We start from the raw sequence: 20,518 nt of genomic DNA, 5'->3' as shown, positions 1-20,518 counted from the left end.
CCTGGTGGGAGAGGAGGCGGGAGGGGCAGGAAAGGGACAGGGGAGAGAATCATACAGTCAGGATTTTAGGGCTGGAAGTCTGTATCCATTATGTGGCCTTGTGACTCAACCATTTTGTGGGGTCATGGTCTCCCTTGCAAATCTAATAAAAGTTATGGAACTGTCCTCTGAAAAACACGCACACACACAATTTCAAAGTAGTTTCATGGAGCCCCTGTCCCACCTATGATTCCCTGGGAGGCCCCTGGGGTTTTTACTGGTAAGGAAGTTGAGGTCTAGAAAGAAAGTGTGACTTGCCCAGAGTCCACGTTAATTGGTGGTAGGGCCTGTTTGTGAAAATATCAGAGGCCCAGAGTGTCTTACTGTGGCTTGGGACACGTGCACCCCTTCCCATTTTATACACACACACACACACACACACACACACACACACACACACACACACAAACTCGTGCGCACACACAGGAAGGGGGCTGTTTCCAGGGAGAACTGGCCTCTGAGGGGATTGTACAGGCAGGTCCAATCCAGTTCCAGGCAGCTGGTGCTCCAGGGCACGGGGCTGAGATAAAGCCCCCGCAGCCCCATGGGCCTCGCTCTCGCTCTCGCTGTCGCAGGCTGCCTCGGACACAGGGACACCAGGCTGCAGCGGATAGCACTGTGGGGTGGGGGAGGCCAGCACTGGCCTCTCTGCTCACCTGCCACAGCACTGACTCCCCCAAAACCTCACAGTCCCCTAAAGGTGACCTGGGGGCGTCACCATGCTGCTCCCTGTCCTCCTCTTTAGGATGGCATGGGCACTAACTAATGGGTAAGCAGCCCACCCTGGAGCCCCTCCCACTGAGCTCCTTCTCCTGCCCCAGGACCAGGACCACCCTCTGAGGCAGCCAGACTCCCCTATCCCCCTTCTCTCTTCCAATCTCAGCCTCCTCCTCAGTTAATTAACTCTTTGCTGGGAGTGGGGTCACAGGATAGGGCCTCTCAGATGGAGGGGACAGTGGCCTTAGCTGTTAGTCCCCATCTGTGGCAGGCGGTGGTGCGAACGGACAGAGACCATCCTGGGGGAGGAGGAAGTAACCCCCCGTCAGGAGGACCTGGTGCCCTGCACCAGTCTCTACCATTATCAGCGCCAGGGCTGGCAGCTGGACCTGACCTGGAGTGGCCGTGCGGGGCTCTGTCCCATCTACAAGTGAGTGAGGTCGGAGCCTTGACTGGCTACTGAGCAGGAGAGAGCAGCGGGGTGACCTCCTAAGAGTGAGGGAGGATTGAGTGGTGACCTGGAGAAGCGGGCATTTGGGAAGCAGGTCCTAGGTGAGCTCAAGAAGGGCAGAGGGTGGGGGTAGGGGTGATGGATGAGTGGGCACTTCGGTGGGCAGCACAGGGAAAGTCACAATGCTCTACACTTCAGTCTGCCACCCCAAGATCACTCTCGCTTTGCACATGGGGAAATTAAGACCAAGAAGGGAAAATTGCACGATAAAGCCACTCAGAGAGTAGGTGACCAGATTGAATGTTCCAGGCCATTCCCAGGGGTAGGGCTGAACACTAACATCTTCTCCTTTCCCCCTGCTCGGTGGACCCAGGCCCCCAGAAACCCAGCCTGCTGCCTGGAACCGGACGGTGAGGGCATGCTGCCCAGGCTGGGGGGGCCCCCACTGCAACCTGGGTAAGCACCTGGGATTAGCCCAGATCCAGGGTTTCCTGGAGGTGGCAGGCTGCCCGGGGAGGGAAGCTGCCGGGTCCAGGCTGACTGTCCAGGTTTGCCCCATTCTCTCTCTCCCCACCACAGCCCTTGCAGAAGCCAGCCCTGAGGGCCACTGCTTTGCTACATGGCTGTGTCAACCACAGGCAGGCTCAGCTAATGCTTCTGCTGGAAGCCTGAAGGAGTGCTGTGCTCAGCCTTGGGGACACAGCTGGCGGGATGGCCACTCCCAGGCCTGCCACAGCTGCTCCAGCCAACAACTCCCAGGTGGGTCCACAGACCCAGCCTGAGGGACAGGTGCAGCTCCGGCCATCACCTGTTACCCGCACAGGCGCTCCCACTTAGAATTGTTGAGCTCTGGGCCTCTCTGTGGGGCCCATGCCCACTCCCCTCTCCTCTCAGGTGAGTCCCCTCCCACCCCCACCCCCCCACCAGACTGGCCGTGCACTCTCTGCTAGCCTGGCATCCTCACCCTCCGCCCTCCTTCCCACATTCAGAAGCTCATGGTTGGTGTATCTCCCCCAGGAAACACACCCTCTCCAGCCCTCCTGCAGCCCCTGGCAGGGGCCGTGGCCCAGCTCTTGAGCCAGCGCCAGCGTCTCTCGGCCACCTGCTCCACCTGGTCTGGCTTCCACTATCGCACCTTTGACGGACGCCACTACCACTTCCTGGGCCGCTGCACCTACCTGCTGGCTGGCGCAGCTGATTCCACCTGGGCTGTCTACCTAGAGCCCAGGGGGCATTGCCCCCCGCATGGGCACTGTCAGTTGGTGAGGAGGGAGATGGGGACAAACCCAGGGAGGGAGCTGGATGCAGGAGGAGGAGAGCCGCTGATCACTCTGTGTCTCCCCCAAGGCCCGGGTGGTGATGGGACCAGAGGAGGTGCTGATCCAGGGTGGAAATGTCTCTGTGAATGGGCAGCTGGTACCTGAGGGCGAGTCTTGGCTGCTCCCCGGTAAGGGAACTGTGGGCAGCAGGAGATGGTCCAGGGCCCCATTTGCTCCTCTGGGAAAGTCCGCCTGCCCCCAGGAAGGGAGCCAGAGGTCAGCAGAAGTTGGGCAGTTGAGTGGAAGCCTGCAGCCTCCCCTACCCCTACTGCTGTTGGGAGGCAGCATTTGGAAATGAGGGAGTCCACTGAGGCACCAGGAGGTCATGAACCTTATCCTCCACCCCTGTAACCCACCCCCACTAACCTCCTCACAGTGTGACTTGGGGCAAGTCCCTCTGGTCAAACTCTCTGAGCCTCAGTTTCCCCACCTGCCTGCCTCCTGGAGTGCTGGGAGGAAAGTCTTTTGTGCTACTAGACAGGACACTCATATCAGAATTTTGTCTTGCTTGGGGTCCTTGGAGTGAGGTAGGGGTCGGGTTTCATGGGCACATGCATGTGGACGCATGCGTGCGCACGCGTGCGGTGCACTGTGTTTTATGGTTTATCCTCAAGAGAGCGTCCAAAGCATTCACGAACTTCTCAAAGAGGTTCTGTGATGGGAAACCAATCACTTTGAAGGGCATAAAGTGCAGAGCTCTCTAGAATAGTGAAAAGTCCTTTCCTTCTTTCCCCAGGCAGTCTAAACTCTGGTGTGACACTGGGAAGGGAGGGGAGTGTGACTCTGTCTTCCTTGCCCAGGGCTGAGCCTGCAGTGGCAAGGGGACTGGCTGGTGCTGTCGGGGGGCCTGGGGGTCGTTGTGAGGCTGGACAGGTCCAGTTCTGTCTCTATTTCCGTGGACCATGAGCTCCAGGGACAGACTCAAGGCCTCTGTGGGGTCTACAACGACCGGCCTGAGGGTAAGTGGAGTGAGACTTGGTTGGTGCTGTAGGAGGGCAGACAGGGTACCCCCGACACAGCACTTCTTCCTTGCCCTTGCCCTTCCCCAGATGACTTCTTGGAGCCGGGGAGGGGACTGGCTGGGTTAGCTGCCACCTTTGGGAATTCCTGGAGGCTCCCAGACTCAGAGGTGAGACTACAGTGCTGGGTTCCCTCACTCCCTGCCTGCCCACCTTGCTTCTCTGACACCTCTAAGCCTCTGTTCTGTCTCTGTCATCAACTGATGGAGAGGGGGCAGGCTCAGGGTCCCAGAGGAGCACAGTGTGAGGTGCTGCCCACAGACCCTACTGCCTACATGAAGTAACCATCCAGGAGATGCACTCACGGACCTGGTCACTAACAAGCTTTGGTAAACTAGCTAGTTATCTAACTTCCTGCCTGTGGGTAGAGTTACTCTGGCTCCCCTCTCCCCCACCACACCCACCTGGGCTTGTCTCTTCGCTGCCTCCTGCAGTCCCAGGATGCCTGGGCTTGTGGCCCTGACAGCTGGGCCTTGAAGAAGCTATGAGGGCAATAGCCAATTTCCTGATGTCCTGGTTAACGTCCCTCATCCTGGCCCCTTGGCTTTACTCCAACTATTCCCAGCCTGGGTGTCCAGATGCAGTGGAGGCAGCCCAGGGCTGTGAGGACCCCCTGAGGAGCCCAGAGGCAGGCATGGAGCCTGGCCAGCTTCGGGCTGAAGCCCAGGATGTGTGCCACCAGCTGCTGGACGGTCCATTCAGGGAATGCCATGCCCAGGTATGGGTCAGAATGGAGGTGGCATCAGACACTGCAGGGATGGGAAGGGGGAGTGCTGGGGAGGTGTCAGTGGGGCACCTGGTCCTGCCACTAAATTGCTCAGGGCTATCGGTCAAGGCACCCCCTCTCTGTCCTCGATTTTATCTCTGGGAAATGAGATGGCTCCTGTATATGCTCTCTAAGGTCCCTTTCAGAGTTCATCCCTTTGATTATAAACGAGGGTGTTTCCGAAGCTAGGGAAAGGAGGCGCTGGTGAGTATTGGAGAAGGCTGGCTGGCTGAGGGGCTGTCCTGTCTCCGCAGGTCCCCCCAGCTGAGTACCACGAGGCCTGCCTCTTTGCCTACTGTGCTGGGGCCCCAGCGGGCAGTGGGCGAGAGGAGCGGCTGGAGGCCGTGTGCGCCACCTTGGCCAGCTACGCCCAGGACTGTGCGGCGCGGCGCGTCCGCGTGCGCTGGAGGAAGCCCGGCTTCTGCGGTAGGGCTCCTGCCTGTCCCTCTCTGCACAGCTTCTAGCCTCCCCTCCCCGTGGAACTGGGAACTGATGGAGGCCCTCGTGTGGCTCCTGTTTCCAGAGGGGTCCGCCACCCGCTGAGAGCCCTCTCTAGAGGGGGAGGGGAGGGGTGCCCCGGCCTCCCGGCTCTTCAGGGGCCGTGGGGTCTGGCTAGAGGAGAAAGCTTCTCGGGCCTCACAGCCACCCCTGTGCCCGCAGAGCGCCTGTGCCCGGGCGGCCAGCTGTACTCGGACTGCGCCTCGGCCTGCCCGCCCAGCTGTTCGGCAGTGGGCGAGGGAGGCGAGGTGTACTGCGGGGAACAGTGCGTGAGCGGCTGTGAGTGCCCGCCGGGCCTCTTCTGGGACGGCGCCCTGTGTGTGCCGGCCGCGCGCTGCCCCTGCTACCACCGACGCCGGCGCTATGACCCCGGCGACACCGTGCGCCAGCTGTGCAACCCGTGGTGGGTCTGCTGGCCTTGCTGGCCCTTTCGCTGGGGTTGGGGGCCACCTGGTCCCCTCTGATCCCTCCTTTATGCTATGTCCTCAACCTGCCTCCCTTCTAGGGCCTCCCTCACGAGTGACCTGTGGCCTCTTGTGGCATAATTGACGGCCCCTCTTAAAAACCGACTCGGTGACCTCCATTAGCTGACCTCCAGCCCTAACGGGGAGAAGGGAGCCGGGGGAGGGAGGGACCAGAGTGTTGCGGGGTGGGAGGGCGTGTCCAGCTCGGTCCCCGCCATGGGGCCGATCCAGAGCGCGACCTCACACCCCTTGCACCCACAGCGTGTGCCAGAACGGCCGCTGGCTCTGCGCGCAGGCGCCGTGCCCCGCCGAGTGCGCGGTGGGCGGGGACGGGCATTACCTCACCTTCGATGGGCGGAGCTTCTCCTTCCGCGGAAGCCCAGGTTGCCGCTCCAGCCTGGTGCAGGTGTGCAGAAGACCAACTCCGGGAGCGGGGCGCGTCTTGCCAGAGCAGGGGCCCTCGTAAGGATGCTGTGGGGGCAGAGGTGACTGTGAGGAAACCGCTAAATGAATAAACAAAACAGACACATTCGTCCAAGGAAAAGCTGAGAGAGAACGGATTCTGGAGGAAAGATGGCAGCCGCAGACCTCCAAGCCTCCCTTTGGGTTCTCGCTTCCTCCTTAGCTTCCTGTGAAAGTCCCAATGTCATCGCCACCCCAGCTCAGGGCACAAAACAAAACCCATCCTTTCTCACAGACTGGACAGCTGGGCTTGTCACACGCTACTTCCTGATAAACAATCCCAGGGGAAATAAGGATTCTGCTTCCTCCCCAGCTCTCCTTCCCCCAATAAAGTTAGGTGACTTCCCAAGTTCAGGCCACCTTCTTACACACATAGACACAAACAGGCGCTCAGATACGACACACTCATACGTGTGCTGATAGATTTAGCGCGTGCGTGTGCACGCACACAAACACACACACAGGAACATACATACCCACAGGGAGGAGAGAGAGGAGACATGTTGCCCGAACATGCACACACACACACCTCCACATGCACACATTCACACATGCCAGCATTTGGCAAGGGTTAAGTTCCTTACCTCACAAAGTCTGGCTGGCTGGGAGGTGGTCAGCACACATGCTGGATGGGAGCCGCTTCCAGGTGTGTGCTGTAGGTGTTCAGTAGGACAGGAGAAGGGGCAGAACAGTCCCTGTTCTTGGGGGTCTGCCCCACCCCCACCACATTTCTCACACTCTGCCCCAGGACTTTGCGAAGAAGCAGCTGTTGATCATCCTGGAGCACGGGGACTGCGAGTCTGGGAGCTGCCTCCATGCCATCTCTGTCTCCCTGGGGGACACCCGCATCCAGCTCAGAGACTCAGGTAGCCTCAGCTCTCAGAGTACCTACCTACCAGGCCTTCTGCTCCTGGCAACGCTCAAAAGTGTGGCTCAGGCCCCAGTGGCCTCCTGTCACCCCTCCTCTCCTTGCAGACTTGGACTCTGTCCAGCATCTTCCATCCACACTGCCCTATTTCTGAGCCCAAAATCTCCTCCCAGACTCCCATAACCAAACTCACTGCCTCAACTTCCCCTGAACTCTCTCATCTCTGAAACAGACATACAGTCCTGTGGAAATTTTCCAAGACATCTTCTGCCCTATCCATGGTGGGTTGGGTTGGGGGGAGTACAGTTCATATTGTTCTGAGGGATCCGAAAGGCCTTATGGCATAACCAGGCCAGGCAGGGCCCTCCCAGCTCTGGATCACCAGGGCCCCGTCCCTCCATCTCTCTTCCCCTGCGTCTGCTCCTGGCTGTGTCTGCCCAGCTCCTCCAGCATACTGACCCCAAAGACAAAGGCAAAGTGGGTGCTAAAAGTCTGATGGGGGGTGCTCAAGTGGGATGAGTGACCTCCTGGGGGTCACTCCAGTTCCCTTGGCTCAGGGTGGGCAGCCAACGGTGACCCAGGCCCTCCCACCTCCCACCCCAGGTCCTTCCTCTTCTCACAGCTCCATCCTGCAATGTGCCCTCCCTCCCCCTCATCAGCCCAGCCCAGCCCTTTAGGGGTGGCCCCCTCACTGGCCCCCGATTCCAGGAGCAGTACTGGTTGACGGGCAGGATGTGGTTTTGCCCTGGAGTGGTGCCCAGGGCCTCAGCATCTCCCAGGCCTCTTCCACCTTCCTGCTGCTGCGCTGGCCTGGGGCCCGTGTCCTCTGGGGAGTGTTCGATCCTGCAGCCTACATCACCCTGGACCCCCGCTATGCCCACCAGGTGTGTGGGGGATTTGGGTGAGTTGCTGGGTGAGGCCACAGTGGTCCTGGATTTGACTGTTTCATGTCCTGTGGCCCAGGTGCAGGGTCTGTGCGGCACCTTCACCTGGAACCAGCAGGATGACTTTCTGACACCTGCTGGTGACGTGGAGACCAGTATTGCTGCCTTTGCTAGCAAGTTCCAGGTGGCAGGCAAGGGAAGGTGCCCCTTGGAGGACAGCACCCCACTCTCCCCCTGCAGCACCCACTCTCAGCGCCACATTTTTGCAGAGGCTACTTGTGCCATCCTGCACGGCCCAGACTTCCAGGTAGCTGGGTTGGGGGCGCTCCTCCTGTTTGCACCTGTAGGATGCAATACCTGTCCTGCCCTCCTCCTACGCTGCTGGGAGGGCCCTTCTCCCTGCCATGGTGGGGCTGCTGAGCACCGGGATGTGGCAGTGGGGACCAGAGAAGATAGGGAACCCATGGGGGAGGAGCTGACCCATTTCCTCATCTCCCTCCAAGGAGTGCCACGGGCTGGTGGAGAGGGAGCCGTTCCACTTGCGCTGCCTAGCGGCTGTGTGTGGCTGTGCCCCCGGCAGGGACTGCCTGTGTCCCGTGCTCGCTGCCTATGCTCGGCACTGTGCCCAGGAGGGTGCCCTGCTTTCCTGGAGAAACCAGATGCTCTGCCGTGAGTCTGCTCAGCTGGCCAGCCCCACCCCCAGGCTCCTTCTCCCAGCACTTTCTAGGAGCAGTTTAGTGAGATCCCAGATCTTTACAGCAGAGGAGGGTCCCCAGAAGGACCTTGGCAGTTTGCTGGGTTTGCCTCCTTTCAGAGACATGAGGGGCATGGCGTCCAGAGGGGTTGGCAGAGCAGCAGTGGCTATGCCTCTGACCTGCATGCATCTCTGTGCCCAGCTGTCCTGTGTCCTGGTGGCCAGGAGTACCAGGAGTGTGCCCCAGCGTGTGGTCAGAACTGCGGGGAGCCGGAACACTGTGCGGAGCTAGGTGGCTGTGTGGCCGGTTGTAACTGCCCCTTGGGACTGCTATGGGACCCTGAGGGCCAGTGTGTGCCCCCCAGCTTGTGCTCTTGCCAGCATGGGGCCCAACGCTATGCCCCTGGCAGTGCCACCCTGAAAGACTGCAACCGCTGGTGAGAGCAGAAACCTCTAGGGGGAGGCAAAGAGCTTGGGGCTGGGGAGGTGAAGCTTAGAGGAAAGGGATGGGGAACGTAGCCCCGTGGGTTCCAGGCAGACAGTATGTACGTGGGATTACAGATCACTGATAACTTCCCCTCTGTGGTGGAGCACATTAGGACCTATAAAGCACTTTTTATGTTATTACCTCATTTAATCTTACTGAATTCTTAAAATAACTTGGTTAAGTAGGAAGTGGAAGAATTGTTCCCACTTTGAAAATGAGGAAACTGAGGCTCGAATAAGCTAAACGGCTTGCAGAATCAAGCAGCTTGTTAATGGTGAAGGACTAGAACCTAGATCTCTGAATTCCAGTTGAGGGTGGTCCAGAGGCATTTCCAAGGGTTAGGAAGTAAAGGCAAGTGAAGACCTATGGAGGCTGCGCCAGGGTCCAGGGCTTGGTGTGGGTGAGACTTCAGTGAAATCGCGTGCTGGGTATGGGGTTATTCAATATCTCTGCCCCTCCCTAGAGCCCAGACAATGGCCTCATTGGAGCTGGGGCAGGAAAGGGTGGTAGTGTCTACCCCAGGTATGGCTGGGTGCTGGGAGCAGCTCCACTTCCTGTGCTTGTAACACCCGGGGTTGGGAGTGAGATGCTCAGGTCTCCAGCATCAGAGCTGGGTTTTCCCTCAATGTTGGGGGCTCTGCACCCTTGGGATACTGAGGCTTTCCCAGGTCAGATCAGGGGCTTGGAAGTGAGTCCCCGTTTGGACCTGGCCCTTACCTCCCTCCCAACCTCCGGCAGTGTCTGCCAGGAGAGGGGCCTCTGGAATTGCACTGCTCATGGCTGTGCCCCTCCACGGGCATTCTGCCCTGGTGAGCTTGTCTATGCCCCCGGTGCCTGCCTCCTCACCTGTGACAGCGCTGGTGCCAACCGCTCCTGCCCCCCAGGCAGCGTGGGAGAATGTGTCTGTCCCCCAGGCACCGTGCTGCTGGTAAGTCCAGGAGGGGGCTGCGTGGGGCACTGAGGGGCCTGCCCTAACCAGCACACTGCCCTGCTCCCGGCTGTCTGAAACTGTTGGGAGGGGGTGGGCATCAGGCACTCCTCCAAGGAGCCTCTCTGTTCCCGGCCTCTGCCCAGGACAAGCACTGTGTGCCTCCTGAGCTGTGTCCCTGCCGTCACAGTGGGCAGTGGTACCCACCCAATGCCACAATCCAGGAGGACTGCAACACTTGGTATGCCCAGCTCTGTGACTTAGTGACCCCTGGCGTGGGCTGGGGTGATGGATGGGGGTGTGACATCCAGACTGGCCTGCACAATGGGAGCCCCCAGTATCCCTCCAAGCTGAGGGTCTATCTAGAATTGCTTGGAATCTGGATCAGCTGGCACCCCCAGATACAGCTCCAAGTCCCTGTCTTTGTGACTCTGTTTCCCTCTTCCCACTGCCCACAGCGTGTGCCAGGGCCAGCAGTGGCACTGCACAGGCCAGCGGTGTGATGGACGGTGCCAGGCATCAGGTGCCCCCCACTATGTGACATTTGATGGGCTGGCCCTCACCTTCCCTGGGGCCTGCGAGTATCTGCTGGTGCAGGAGGCCAGTGGTCGGTTCACAGTCTCGGCCCAGAACCTGCCCTGCGGGGCCAGCGGCCTCACCTGCACCAAGGCGCTGACCGTGCGACTGCAGGGCACCGTTGTGCACATGCTCAGAGGTGGCTGCGACACTGAAGGGTGACATTGCCAGGGCAGGGCACCGTAGGTGGCAACACAGCTCCACATGGGTAGCAGAGGTCCTGGGCCCCCTGTGTCTCCCCACTGCTAGCCGTCAGTGCAGCGGGGCTGGTGCCCCTTCTCCTTGATTGAGAAACATAATTCTGGAAGGCTCCATGAAATTAAGGCCCAGAGATGTCTAATGACTTGCCCCAGGTCAGAGAGCTAGAGAAGCAAAGGAAGGGATGGAGGGGAGGCCAGGGGACCTCATGCGAATCTTGGAGCCCCTTTACCCCAGGGCTGAGCCTGAATGTCTCTAGTCCTCCACAGGCCGGGCAGTGACAGTGAATGGAGTGAGTGTAACGCCCCCCAGGGTCTACACGGGCCCCGGGCTGAGCCTGCGCCGAGCTGGCCTCTTCCTGCTGCTCACCACCCGCCTGGGCCTCACCCTGCTCTGGGATGGAGGTCAGCCCCCCACCCTTAGCCCTCTGACCCATGCCCCAAAGCTCCCCTTGAACTCTTCCTCCTCTGAACATGTGGTCGGAGTCTCCACATTATGTTTTCATAATTATGTTTTTCTTCATTATAAAAGTAATACCTCCTCAGCAAAGAAACATTTTAAAAATACCAAGTTTTAGAGAGAAAATATAAAAATAAATCTAACATCTCACTACTGGAACCCAAGCAGTTGGCGATTTAGAAGTAACTGTTACTGAGAAATTGAAGGAAATCAAAATAACCCCCCACACCCCTTGCGTGGGGGAAAGTCACCTGGTCAGCACAGCAGGGCTGCCCTCAGAGCCGCCAGCCACTGAGGCTTCTGAGGCTGGCGGTTGTCACAGTCCGTCCTGGAGCCTGGAGTCCAGCCTGCTGGGGAATTTCCCTACCCACTGACCTGGGTTTGGTTAGGAAAGTAGGCTCCCATTTCTTGCCCTTAGCCCCTAGACGTAGGTCTTTTCTAGCACTGCCAATCATCCTCCCCAAAAGAGGGCGCCAGCGCCCCTAATGGGAGGAGGTGCCTCCGCAGGGTGGTCCTGCAAGCCCACGTAATAGATGTCTTGGTCTTCTCTCCCCCAACCTCCCATCCCCCACCACTCCCCCACCACGGAAGGCCTGTAGGGTCATTTCTCCACAATTCTGCCCCTTGCTGCCCTCCCTGTCCAGGCACTCGGGTCCTGGTGCAGCTGTCCCCCCAGTTCCGTGGCCAGGTGGCTGGGCTGTGTGGAGACTTTGATGGAGATGCCAGTAATGACCTCCGGAGCCGCCAGGGAGTCCTGGAGCCCACAGCTGAACTGGCTGCCCACTCCTGGCGCCTCAATCCTCTCTGCCCGGAGCCAGGGGACCTGCTGCACCCCTGCACCGTGAGGACGGGGAGGAAAGGGGGAAGGGAGGAGGAGGCAGCTGCAGAAACCTGGGAGGCTGGGTGCTGCGGAGGGGTCTGGCTGGTCCATGGTGCTCTGCCTGCAGGTGAACGCCCACCGGGCTGGCTGGGCCCGTGCCCGCTGCGGGGTGATGCTGCAGCCACTCTTTGCCCAGTGCCATGCGGAGGTGCCCCCACAGCGGCACTACGAGTGGTGTGTGTATGACACCTGCGGGTGAGAGGGGCAGGCCTGGGGACAGGGGTGGGCGTGGGTGCGTGGGGGTGGAGGGGGCGCTGGGACTGAATGCTCCCTCCTGCAGCTGTGATTCAGGGGGTGACTGTGAGTGTCTCTGCTCGGCCATCGCCACCTACGCAGATGAGTGTGCCCGGCATGGAGTTCACGTGCGCTGGCGCAGCCAGGAACTCTGCCGTAAGTGTGCCCTGCCCTTGGTCCTTGATACCCAATCCTGCCACTCGCTTGGCTCCTTCGAGGATACTTCCCCTGGCCCAAGAGCCAGCCATTCATCCATTCAAGGGCAGATATATATGGAGTGCTTACCGTGTGCCACTGTCCTAGATGAACCAAACACCCTGGCGTTGCTGCCCTGTGTGACTTGCATGTTGCAGATAGCCTTAGGAGGGGCTGAGCAAGCGTCTACAACCTCCCACCCCTGCCCCGGGCCCTCCATGGGTGTCACCTTGGGCTGGCTCACTTGCTACAGTTGCTTCCTGGTGCCCTTCATCTCAGTGACTCAAGCCTCTCATCTCTCCACCCAGCTCTGCAGTGTGAAGGGGGCCAGGTGTACGAGGCCTGTGGGCCCACGTGTCCCCCCTCCTGCCACGACCACAGTTCTGAGCCTGGGTGGCACTGCCAGGCCATTGCCTGTGTGGAGGGATGTTTCTGCCCTGAGGGGACTCTGCTGCACGGTGCGTAGGTTCAGAGTGGGCAGAGGGATGGGGCACTGGGATGGGGAAGGGGACACAAGGCCAGTGTGGCAGGGCTTTTGCCAGAGCCCTGCCTTCTGTGATCTCAGGTGGAGTCTGCTTGGAGCCGGCTTCCTGCCCCTGTGAGTTGGGGGACAGCTTCTTCCCACCAGGGACTGTGCTGCAGAAGGACTGTGGGAACTGGTGAGTGGGGACTCGGAAAAAGCCCGGCGCCCTGGGCTGGCTGAGCCCGGTGTTGCGGCTGACCTCAGAACCCTGTGTCCTCAGCACCTGCCAGGAAAGTCAGTGGCTCTGTGGGGATGATGGTGCCCACTGCGAGGCGCTGGTGCCTGGCTGTGCGGACGGAGAGGCCCCGTGCCAGGAGAGCGGGCACTGTGTGCCCTCGGGGTGGCTTTGTGACAACCAGGATGACTGTGGCGACGGCTCAGATGAGGAGGGTGAGTGTCCTGGCCGGCGTGCGGCCATGGCTGAGTGGTGGGTCAGTCCTCATACATGTAACTGAAGCCCATGTCTGAGGGCGGTTTCCTAAACTGCTGTTCCCCTTGCCAGCAAGTCAAGGGTGTTCTGGTCTTTCTGGGGACGGGGGCTTCTCTGGGAATCTTTGTCAGCGTCCTGAGCCCACCTGCTCTCCCCACACCAGGCTGTGCCACCCCAGGCTGCACGGAGGGACAGATGTCTTGTGGCTCTGGCCACTGCCTGCCCCTGGCCCTGCGCTGCGATGGGCAGGACGACTGTGAAGACGGGACGGATGAGCAGGGCTGCCCCTGCCCCCAGGGCTCGCTGGCCTGTGCTAATGGGCACTGCCTTACCCCCGCCCTGCTCTGTGATGGGCACCCCGATTGTCCAGATGCTGCCGATGAGGAGTCCTGTCTGGGTAGGTGTTCCCCGCCCTGGACTCCAGCCCACCAGGCACCCCTTCTCTGCTGGCCTCCCCTCCTTCACCAATTCAGGTTCCTGCTGAGAGGCAGATGCCTGCGGGTGTGTGAGTGAGGGCACCCTGCACAGTGAGGATGAGGGGCGGTGCCCCAGCAGCAGTGCCTTTCTCTGGCTCCAGGGCAAGTGAACTGTACCCCTCTGGAGGTGTCCTGTGTCGACGGTACCTGCGTGGGGGCCATCCAGCTGTGTGATGGAGTCTGGGACTGCCCTGATGGAGCGGACGAGGGGCCTGGGCACTGCCCCCTCCCCTCTCTGCCCACTCCCCCTGCTGGTACCTTGCCCGGCCTTTCTGTGTCCCAGGAGACTCTACCGACTTCCCTGGCCAGTGCCACCCCTGGTGAGTCTCCTGGACGAAAAGGGGCAAGAAAGCTGGTGTCTGGAGGCCTGGGAGGGAGGGGACAGCGTCTCAGAGGGAAGCCTTGGGGCAGGTGCTGGGGGTGGTGGCGGGAAGGACCAGAGCATAGACCCAGCCTCGTGGAGACACCGAAATAAAGGAAGTGAAGAACATTTTAGGGAGACTGAAAAAGCTCCAGCCTTATTCCCTGAAGTTCAAGTCCCCCTCTAAACTGAGAGGCGTCTAATAGGAATTCTTGGATGAGGGGAAAGCTTCTGGAAAACCAACAGGGCAGCCGAACGCGGGAGCGAGCTGGACTTGGGGAGAGGCGGAAGGTGGGGAGAGAGCAGGGCTCGGGAAGGGGGCGGGAAGGGTCTGGGAGAGGGGCGGACTCGGGGGCGGTGGAAGGGCCCGGCCACCCAGTCCGCCCCGCCGGGGCTCTAGCGTGGGTGCCCCCGCAGCGCCGCCCTGCGGCCCCTTGGACTTCGAGTGCGGCAGCGGCGAGTGCGCCCCGCGGGGCTGGCGCTGCGACCGCGAGGAGGACTGCGCCGACGGCAGCGACGAGCGCGGCTGCGGCTGGCCCTGCGCGCCGCACCTCGCGCCCTGCGCCCGCGGCCCGCACTGCGTGGCCCCCGCGCAGCTGTGCGACGGCGTCCCGCACTGCCCCGACGGCTCGGACGAGGACCCCGGAGCCTGCGGTGAGAGCCGGGCTCCCTCTCTTCCCACCCCGACCCGGCGGGCCTTCACCCCGGCGGCTCTGGCTGGCGCGCCGGCTGGAGTGACTTAGGTCTGGGGGCATCCGAGTCTGAGCGAGTTTTGTGCTCCTTGGATCTTTTCCATGAAACTCTTTTTGAAAACTTTTGCCCGCCCACCCAGCCCTGGGGAGAGAAGAAAGGGCTTTTGTCTTTGCCCACATTTGGGCAGGAGGGCTAGGAGGATGGGCAGTGAGCGACTCTGCGGTTTGGGGATGGGGGGAGTGGCTGTTTGGAGCCCCCCCCCCAGCTTCACCCCACCAGACCTGGGTGAAGTCAGCCCTTCGAGTCCTGGCCAAACGGGGTGGAGGGTAGGGAGGATGTCCACAGGCCCCAGTGGCCTGCCCCTCGGGGACCCCTCCCAGAGGGGTCTTGGAGACAGACTGGGTCCCTCTGGGCTCTGCCTCCTCTCCTGCTCCCCCCATGCCTTTGGCTGCGCTGCTCTCCTCTGCAGGGAGGGGGCGGGAGGGGCAGGAGGGGCAGGAGCCCAGCAGGACACTCTGCCCACTTCTGCGGGCTCCACCCAGCTGCCCACATGCGGCAGCCCCTTCCCTTGTGGTTTGGCTCCCCAGCTGTGCCTGAACCCTGAGCGGCTCTGCAGCGGGATCTCCGACTGTCCCCAGGGCGAGGATGAGCTGGGCTGTGGTGGGCACATCATTCCCCCGATGGAGGCCAAGGCTGGCAGTCCCTCCCACCTAGTTGTTTTCTCTCCTCTTCCCCTCAGAGGGGCTGCCAGCCCCAGGAGGCCCCAACAGGACAGGAGCTCCCTGCCCAGAATACACCTGCCCAGATGGCCTCTGCATCGATTTCCAGCTGGTGAGGGTGGGGAGCGGGGGTGGGGGGTTCTGGACGCAGAGCCATTGTGCCCGAAAAGTGAAAGGAACCCTGACCTCACCCCGTCCCCAGGTGTGCGACGGGCAGCCCCACTGTGAATTGGCGGGGGAGGCAGGGCCCTCCCCGGAAGAGCAGGGCTGTGGAACCTGGGGCCCTTGGAGCCCATGGGAGCCATGCAGCCAGACGTGTGGGCCTGGGGTTCAGGGCAGGAGCCGCCACTGCTCCCCTCCCAGTCTCCCGGTGCTGCAGCACTGCCCTGGCCCCGAGCACCAGACTCAGGCCTGCTTCCCTGCCGCCTGCCCAGGTGAGGGGCCTGGGGCACCCAGGAGGGCCAGTGGGGTGGGTGGAGCCTGGAGAGAGCAGGGGAGAGGGAGGCACTGAGTCCCAGCCCAGTCTCATGGTCCCCAGCACCGCCTGCCTGGCCCTTCCTCCTCACAGTGGATGGTGAATGGACCTCCTGGTCTCCCTGGTCCCCATGCTCGGAGCCATGCAAGGGCACCACGACCCGGCAGCGGCGGTGCCACCCACCCCAGAACGGGGGCCGGGCCTGCGCCATACTGCCCAGGGACCCTCACGGCACTCACCAGACCAGTGAGTGGAAGGGAGGAGGACATGGTGGAGGGAGCATGGAGGGGCTGCCTGCAGGGGACCCACCCTCCAGGACCTCCAGTTGGACTTTCTTTCAGGGCCCTGCTCTCAGGATGGCTGCCCCAATGTCACTTGCTCCGGGGAACTGGTGTTCCATCCTTGTGCCCCCTGCCCTTTGACTTGCGATGACATTTCTGGTCAGGCCGTGTGCCCCCGTGACCTGCCCTGCAGCAGCCCGGGTAAGGGGCCTCTGGACGTGGGGTATGGCGGGCCTGAGTGCTGCGGCCTGGCTTTCTGCAGAGAAGCCTCACCCTGGGCCTTCCCTAGGCTGCTGGTGCCCCACAGGCCAGGTGCTGAACCACGAGGGGCAGTGTGTGTGGCCCCGGCAGTGCCCCTGCCTGGTGGACGGCACGCGCTACTGGCCTGGACAGCGCATCAAGGCCGACTGCCAGCTCTGTATCTGCCAAGATGGGCAGCCCCGGCGCTGCCGGCCCCATCCAGACTGTGCAGGTGAGGCCTTGCCCTGGGCCTTTCCTGAGGGGGTCTCTGGTCTCCTCCCAGACCTCCCAGCTGGGCACCCACCCCTCCTCCACCCCTGACTCTTGGCCCTCTCTCAGTGAACTGTGGCTGGTCCTCCTGGTCCCCCTGGGCTGAGTGCCTGGGCCCCTGTGGGAGCCAGAGCATCCAGTGGTCCTTCCGGAGCCCCAATAACCCCCGCCTCTCTGGCAGAGGTCGCCAATGCCGGGGCATCCACCGCAAGGCCCGCAGGTACGTGCACCAACTGTCCCTCCCCACTAACATCCAGGGACCTACAGGGACCTTTGACCTCCCCTCCAGCTCCCACTCGGGAAGCCGGCTGTATGCCCTTATTCAAGATGCTTCCATGAGCACCACGGACCCCAAATGAGGACTCCCCACTCTGTGCCCCTGTTAGTCTAAACACCAGGACTCACTCCCAGAACATCGTTGGGGACCCCTGGCCTTCTCCTGCATCAGTTCTGTGTCCTGTAGGTCCAAAAGGAGGATGTAGGGAGCCCACAAATCCAGGGGTGGGTGTGGGTCCTCTGGTTTGTACCCTGTGCCTCTAGAGGTACCTGGGGTGCAGCTCGTAGGGGGAGTAGCCATATCTGCCTGCCCAGCCCTGTGTGGGACCTGCTCCACTGGCCAGGGGTCCTGGCACAAATTGATTCCACATCTCTCTTTTGGGCCACTTGCAGTTTCTCGGGTTCAGGGGTGGAGTCAGGGTGACAGGGTAACCAAGTGTCCCCGTTGGCCCAAGACTTTGCAGGTTTTATCGCTGAAAGTCCCAAGTCCTGGGGAACCCCTCACTCCAGGGAAACTGGGATGGGTTGGTCGCCTAGGTGAGCCCACTCACTAGGCGAGGGGCGGACCTCCATCCCCAGGTGCCAGACAGCGCCGTGTGAGGGCTGTGAGCAGCATGGCCGGGTCCACAGTGCGGGGGAGCGCTGGCGCGGGGGCCCCTGCAGGGTCTGCCAGTGTCTGCACAACGGCACGGCACGATGCTCCCCCTACTGCCCACTGGGCAGCTGCCCCCAGGTGAGGGGGCGTGGGCACCTGGGGGCAGGGCAGCAGGACTCGGTGTGTAGAGGCCAGGATTGTGGGTGGCTGGTGGAGTGGGTCAGAGGCAGACAGGTGGCCAGTTCAGCGTGTCTAGCCTGACTTTTGTGCCCGCAGGACTGGGTTCTGGTGGAGGGGATGGGAGAGCCCTGTTGTGGCTGTGTCCTGCCTGGTGAGTGGGTCTGGGGCTGGCGGGGTAGCTCCAAGAGGAGGAGGGTGGGGAGGACTCAGAGCCAGAGGTGGCAGCACCGAGTCAGGGGGCATTGGCTTCCCCAGCCTCAGGTCCTGGATGCCGGGAAGGAAAGGTAGAGGGCGGTGTGGGGGGCTTGTCTCTGCTCTTCTAAGGCTGGGCCTCAATCTCTGCCCGCCTCCTCTGTCCTTTTCGGGTTTTTGCCTCCCCCACGAGGTCACCTTTGAGGGCACTTTCTTCTCTTTCATTCTTCTGGGCTGGATCTGCTTCCTTCCCTGTTCCTCTAAGAGCAAACAAAACAAAGCTGGATTTTTCAAGAGCATCTTTGCTTGAAAACTCAGTTATAAATAAAACAGGAAATTAGAAAGGCTCAAAAATGGATACACTTTTGGGTCCAAACTCCATATCCTGAAAGGGCACTGACAGGTTGCTAAGGTTAGGAGAGGCCAGCACACACGGTTGTGCAGGTGGTTCACTGCACGAGTTATGTGGTGGCAAGTGTAGACCGTCTAGGCTGGAGGGCCGCTTGCATCAGAGGTGCCCTTTCCTAGTGCCCACCAAGGTGCCCTATTAGTGACAGCAGCCCCGGATTGGGAACTGCAGCTGCTTGGTCCTGGCCCTGAAGTGGCCTTGGACTGGCAGTTTTATTCTATGTTCTCGAAATATTCAGTGGAAGTGAAAACTCCCAACTCACACCAGGGGAAGGAGGATGGGCCTTTCTCAGCTTGGTGGGGAGGGGGCTGTGCCCAGAGCTCCTAGGAATCATGGGAGAAAAAAAGGTGCTCCAAGAAGCAGAGAGAGGTCTGTGTGCTGGGCCAGGGGCTGGTGGGAGCCCGAGTCACTTCACACAGGAGAGAACAAGACGGTCCACCCCACGGCCACTCCTGCCCCCGCTCCAGCCCTCAGTCCCCAGATCGGACTCCCTCTGATCACCTACATTCTACCTCCCCCTGGAGGTAAGGGCCACGTGCTGTTGGCGGGCGGAGGGGGGTTACTGCCCAGGGGTTGTCCAACCAGGGAGGGGAAACCATATGCTTGGGATAGACCTCTTGCCTTCCACCGGGAAGGTGGTTATCCTAAAGATCTGGAAGTCACCCCAGCCTAAGTTTCCTCTCCAGCCCTGTCCTCCCTGGACTGGCCTTCCATCCCTGTTGACCCCGCAAGGTCAATTGTGTGAACTCTCTAGTGTGGGCCTTTCAAACCCCCAGCTCCCCTTGTGGCTTCCTAACTATGCCCTTAGCAGGCTCCTGCCACCCTCTGCCCTCCCCCCACTCCAGCCCCCTCTCTTCTGCACCCAGACCCCTGCTATTCTCCCCTGGAACTGACCCGACTCCCCGAGGGGAGCCTGCATGCTTCACCGCCGCAGCCGGATCACCCTGCCTGGGCTGCCCCGCCAAGGCCTCCCAGCGGGGGGCCCGGCCAGTGGATCCAGGGCCCTGTAGACAACGCTTACACTCAACAGCATACCCGGCCCCCCTACCTGCAGCTGGACCTGCTGCAGCCCCGGAACCTCACTGGTCAGTGGGGTGGGGGCAGGGCCTGGAGGAGGGGGCGGTGGTGGTGGGCTGGGGTGGTACTCCCTCCTTCAGTTCTGACCCCTGCCTCTCCCCCAGGCATCGTAGTGCAGGGGCCTGGGTCCTCAGACCTGCTCCAGTTCAGCAGTGATGGTCTACACTGGCACAACTATCGTGACCTCCTGCCTGGAACTCAGCCCCCACCCAAGGTATTGCCCACCTGGATTCCCTGGGCCATGAGCCATCATGCCATTTTGTGAGGCTCATAGTCTTTGTCCCTAAGGGGGCTGCTAGTTCCCTGATGGACATTCCTTGCATTAGAGGCTTATCCAACACCTGTTAGTAGCAGGGACAGTGCTCTGTGGAGCAGAGGGACCACTGTCCAAGTGGCATCAGAAGCAACAGAAGTGGCTCAGATGCTGGGCAGGGCGGGTGTGAGCTCTGTTATGTAGGGAGGGGGTTGGGGTGACGTCAAGTTCACTGAGGACCTCCGTGCCTGTGGGGAGCAGCCTGGGCACAGCCCTGCGCTGGTGGAATTTGCTTCCTCCCCAGGGAGACCAGCTTCCTGGAGCAGGGGCAATCAGTCCACACCAGGTTTTTACTCTTAAATACTGGGGGAATGGGTGAGGTGGGGTATAGCTCAAGTGGTAGAGCGCACGCTAGCATGCAGGGGTTCAATCCCCAGTACCTCCTCTAAAAAATAAACAAATAAACCTAATGACCTTCCCCTCCAAAAATAAATACTTGGGGAGCCCCTGCTGTGTCTGGACACTGGCCTGGCCCTGGGGACACATCAGTGGGCACCCTGCCCTTGGGGAACTGGGACCAGAGCCCCTCAGCCAGATGGCTTATGCCAGGAGAGCATGCGCTCTGGAAAGGCTGGGGGATGGGCAGGTGGGGCACTGGGCAGGGTCAGGTGGCAGCCTGAGCAGAAGGCTGGCTCGAGTCTCCGTGAGCAGCTCTCCCCCCAACCCTGTGCCCACAGCTTTTCCCTGGAAACTGGGATGAAATGGCTCCCACAGTGTGGACGTTTGGCCAGATGGTGCAAGCTCAGCACATCCGGGTGTGGCCCCCAGAGGTCCATCATGGTGCTGCCCCTCTTCGTGATACCAACCACAGCGTCCCCCTGAGGGTGGTGCTGCTGGGCTGCGAGTCAGGTACAGGCTGGGCTGGGGAAC

At 61.0% G+C, this 20,518-nt stretch overlaps 1 protein-coding gene across 1 annotated transcript in view; it reads left to right on the top strand.

Moving 5' to 3' along the window:
- LOC105085222 (SCO-spondin) overlaps window positions 1–20,518 on the top strand; it is a 53,562-nt gene that overhangs the window by 898 nt on the left and 32,146 nt on the right. Inside the window, exons 2-42 of the mRNA XM_064487791.1 lie at window positions 1,005–1,186; window positions 1,581–1,663; window positions 1,787–1,966; window positions 2,225–2,469; window positions 2,555–2,654; window positions 3,327–3,485; window positions 3,576–3,655; window positions 4,111–4,263; window positions 4,566–4,737; window positions 4,972–5,212; window positions 5,535–5,679; window positions 6,484–6,601; window positions 7,312–7,487; window positions 7,567–7,794; window positions 7,991–8,156; window positions 8,384–8,618; window positions 9,407–9,596; window positions 9,743–9,837; window positions 10,055–10,311; window positions 10,640–10,774; window positions 11,474–11,670; window positions 11,777–11,904; window positions 11,990–12,099; window positions 12,447–12,596; window positions 12,704–12,797; window positions 12,882–13,051; window positions 13,255–13,488; window positions 13,669–13,887; window positions 14,346–14,582; window positions 15,361–15,452; window positions 15,543–15,774; window positions 15,909–16,061; window positions 16,157–16,297; window positions 16,386–16,568; window positions 16,676–16,826; window positions 17,462–17,615; window positions 17,754–17,808; window positions 18,678–18,782; window positions 19,125–19,343; window positions 19,440–19,549; window positions 20,326–20,497. Of these exons, the coding sequence (XP_064343861.1) occupies window positions 1,005–1,186; window positions 1,581–1,663; window positions 1,787–1,966; window positions 2,225–2,469; window positions 2,555–2,654; window positions 3,327–3,485; window positions 3,576–3,655; window positions 4,111–4,263; window positions 4,566–4,737; window positions 4,972–5,212; window positions 5,535–5,679; window positions 6,484–6,601; window positions 7,312–7,487; window positions 7,567–7,794; window positions 7,991–8,156; window positions 8,384–8,618; window positions 9,407–9,596; window positions 9,743–9,837; window positions 10,055–10,311; window positions 10,640–10,774; window positions 11,474–11,670; window positions 11,777–11,904; window positions 11,990–12,099; window positions 12,447–12,596; window positions 12,704–12,797; window positions 12,882–13,051; window positions 13,255–13,488; window positions 13,669–13,887; window positions 14,346–14,582; window positions 15,361–15,452; window positions 15,543–15,774; window positions 15,909–16,061; window positions 16,157–16,297; window positions 16,386–16,568; window positions 16,676–16,826; window positions 17,462–17,615; window positions 17,754–17,808; window positions 18,678–18,782; window positions 19,125–19,343; window positions 19,440–19,549; window positions 20,326–20,497 (6,646 nt within the window). The remainder of the gene's footprint in view (window positions 1–1,004; window positions 1,187–1,580; window positions 1,664–1,786; window positions 1,967–2,224; window positions 2,470–2,554; window positions 2,655–3,326; window positions 3,486–3,575; window positions 3,656–4,110; window positions 4,264–4,565; window positions 4,738–4,971; window positions 5,213–5,534; window positions 5,680–6,483; window positions 6,602–7,311; window positions 7,488–7,566; window positions 7,795–7,990; window positions 8,157–8,383; window positions 8,619–9,406; window positions 9,597–9,742; window positions 9,838–10,054; window positions 10,312–10,639; window positions 10,775–11,473; window positions 11,671–11,776; window positions 11,905–11,989; window positions 12,100–12,446; window positions 12,597–12,703; window positions 12,798–12,881; window positions 13,052–13,254; window positions 13,489–13,668; window positions 13,888–14,345; window positions 14,583–15,360; window positions 15,453–15,542; window positions 15,775–15,908; window positions 16,062–16,156; window positions 16,298–16,385; window positions 16,569–16,675; window positions 16,827–17,461; window positions 17,616–17,753; window positions 17,809–18,677; window positions 18,783–19,124; window positions 19,344–19,439; window positions 19,550–20,325; window positions 20,498–20,518) is intronic.

The sequence above is a fragment of the Camelus dromedarius genome, chromosome 7, assembly GCF_036321535.1.
Source record: "Camelus dromedarius isolate mCamDro1 chromosome 7, mCamDro1.pat, whole genome shotgun sequence".
NCBI lineage: Eukaryota > Metazoa > Chordata > Mammalia > Artiodactyla > Camelidae > Camelus > Camelus dromedarius.
This window is presented reverse-complemented; position numbering and strand designations above follow the sequence as displayed.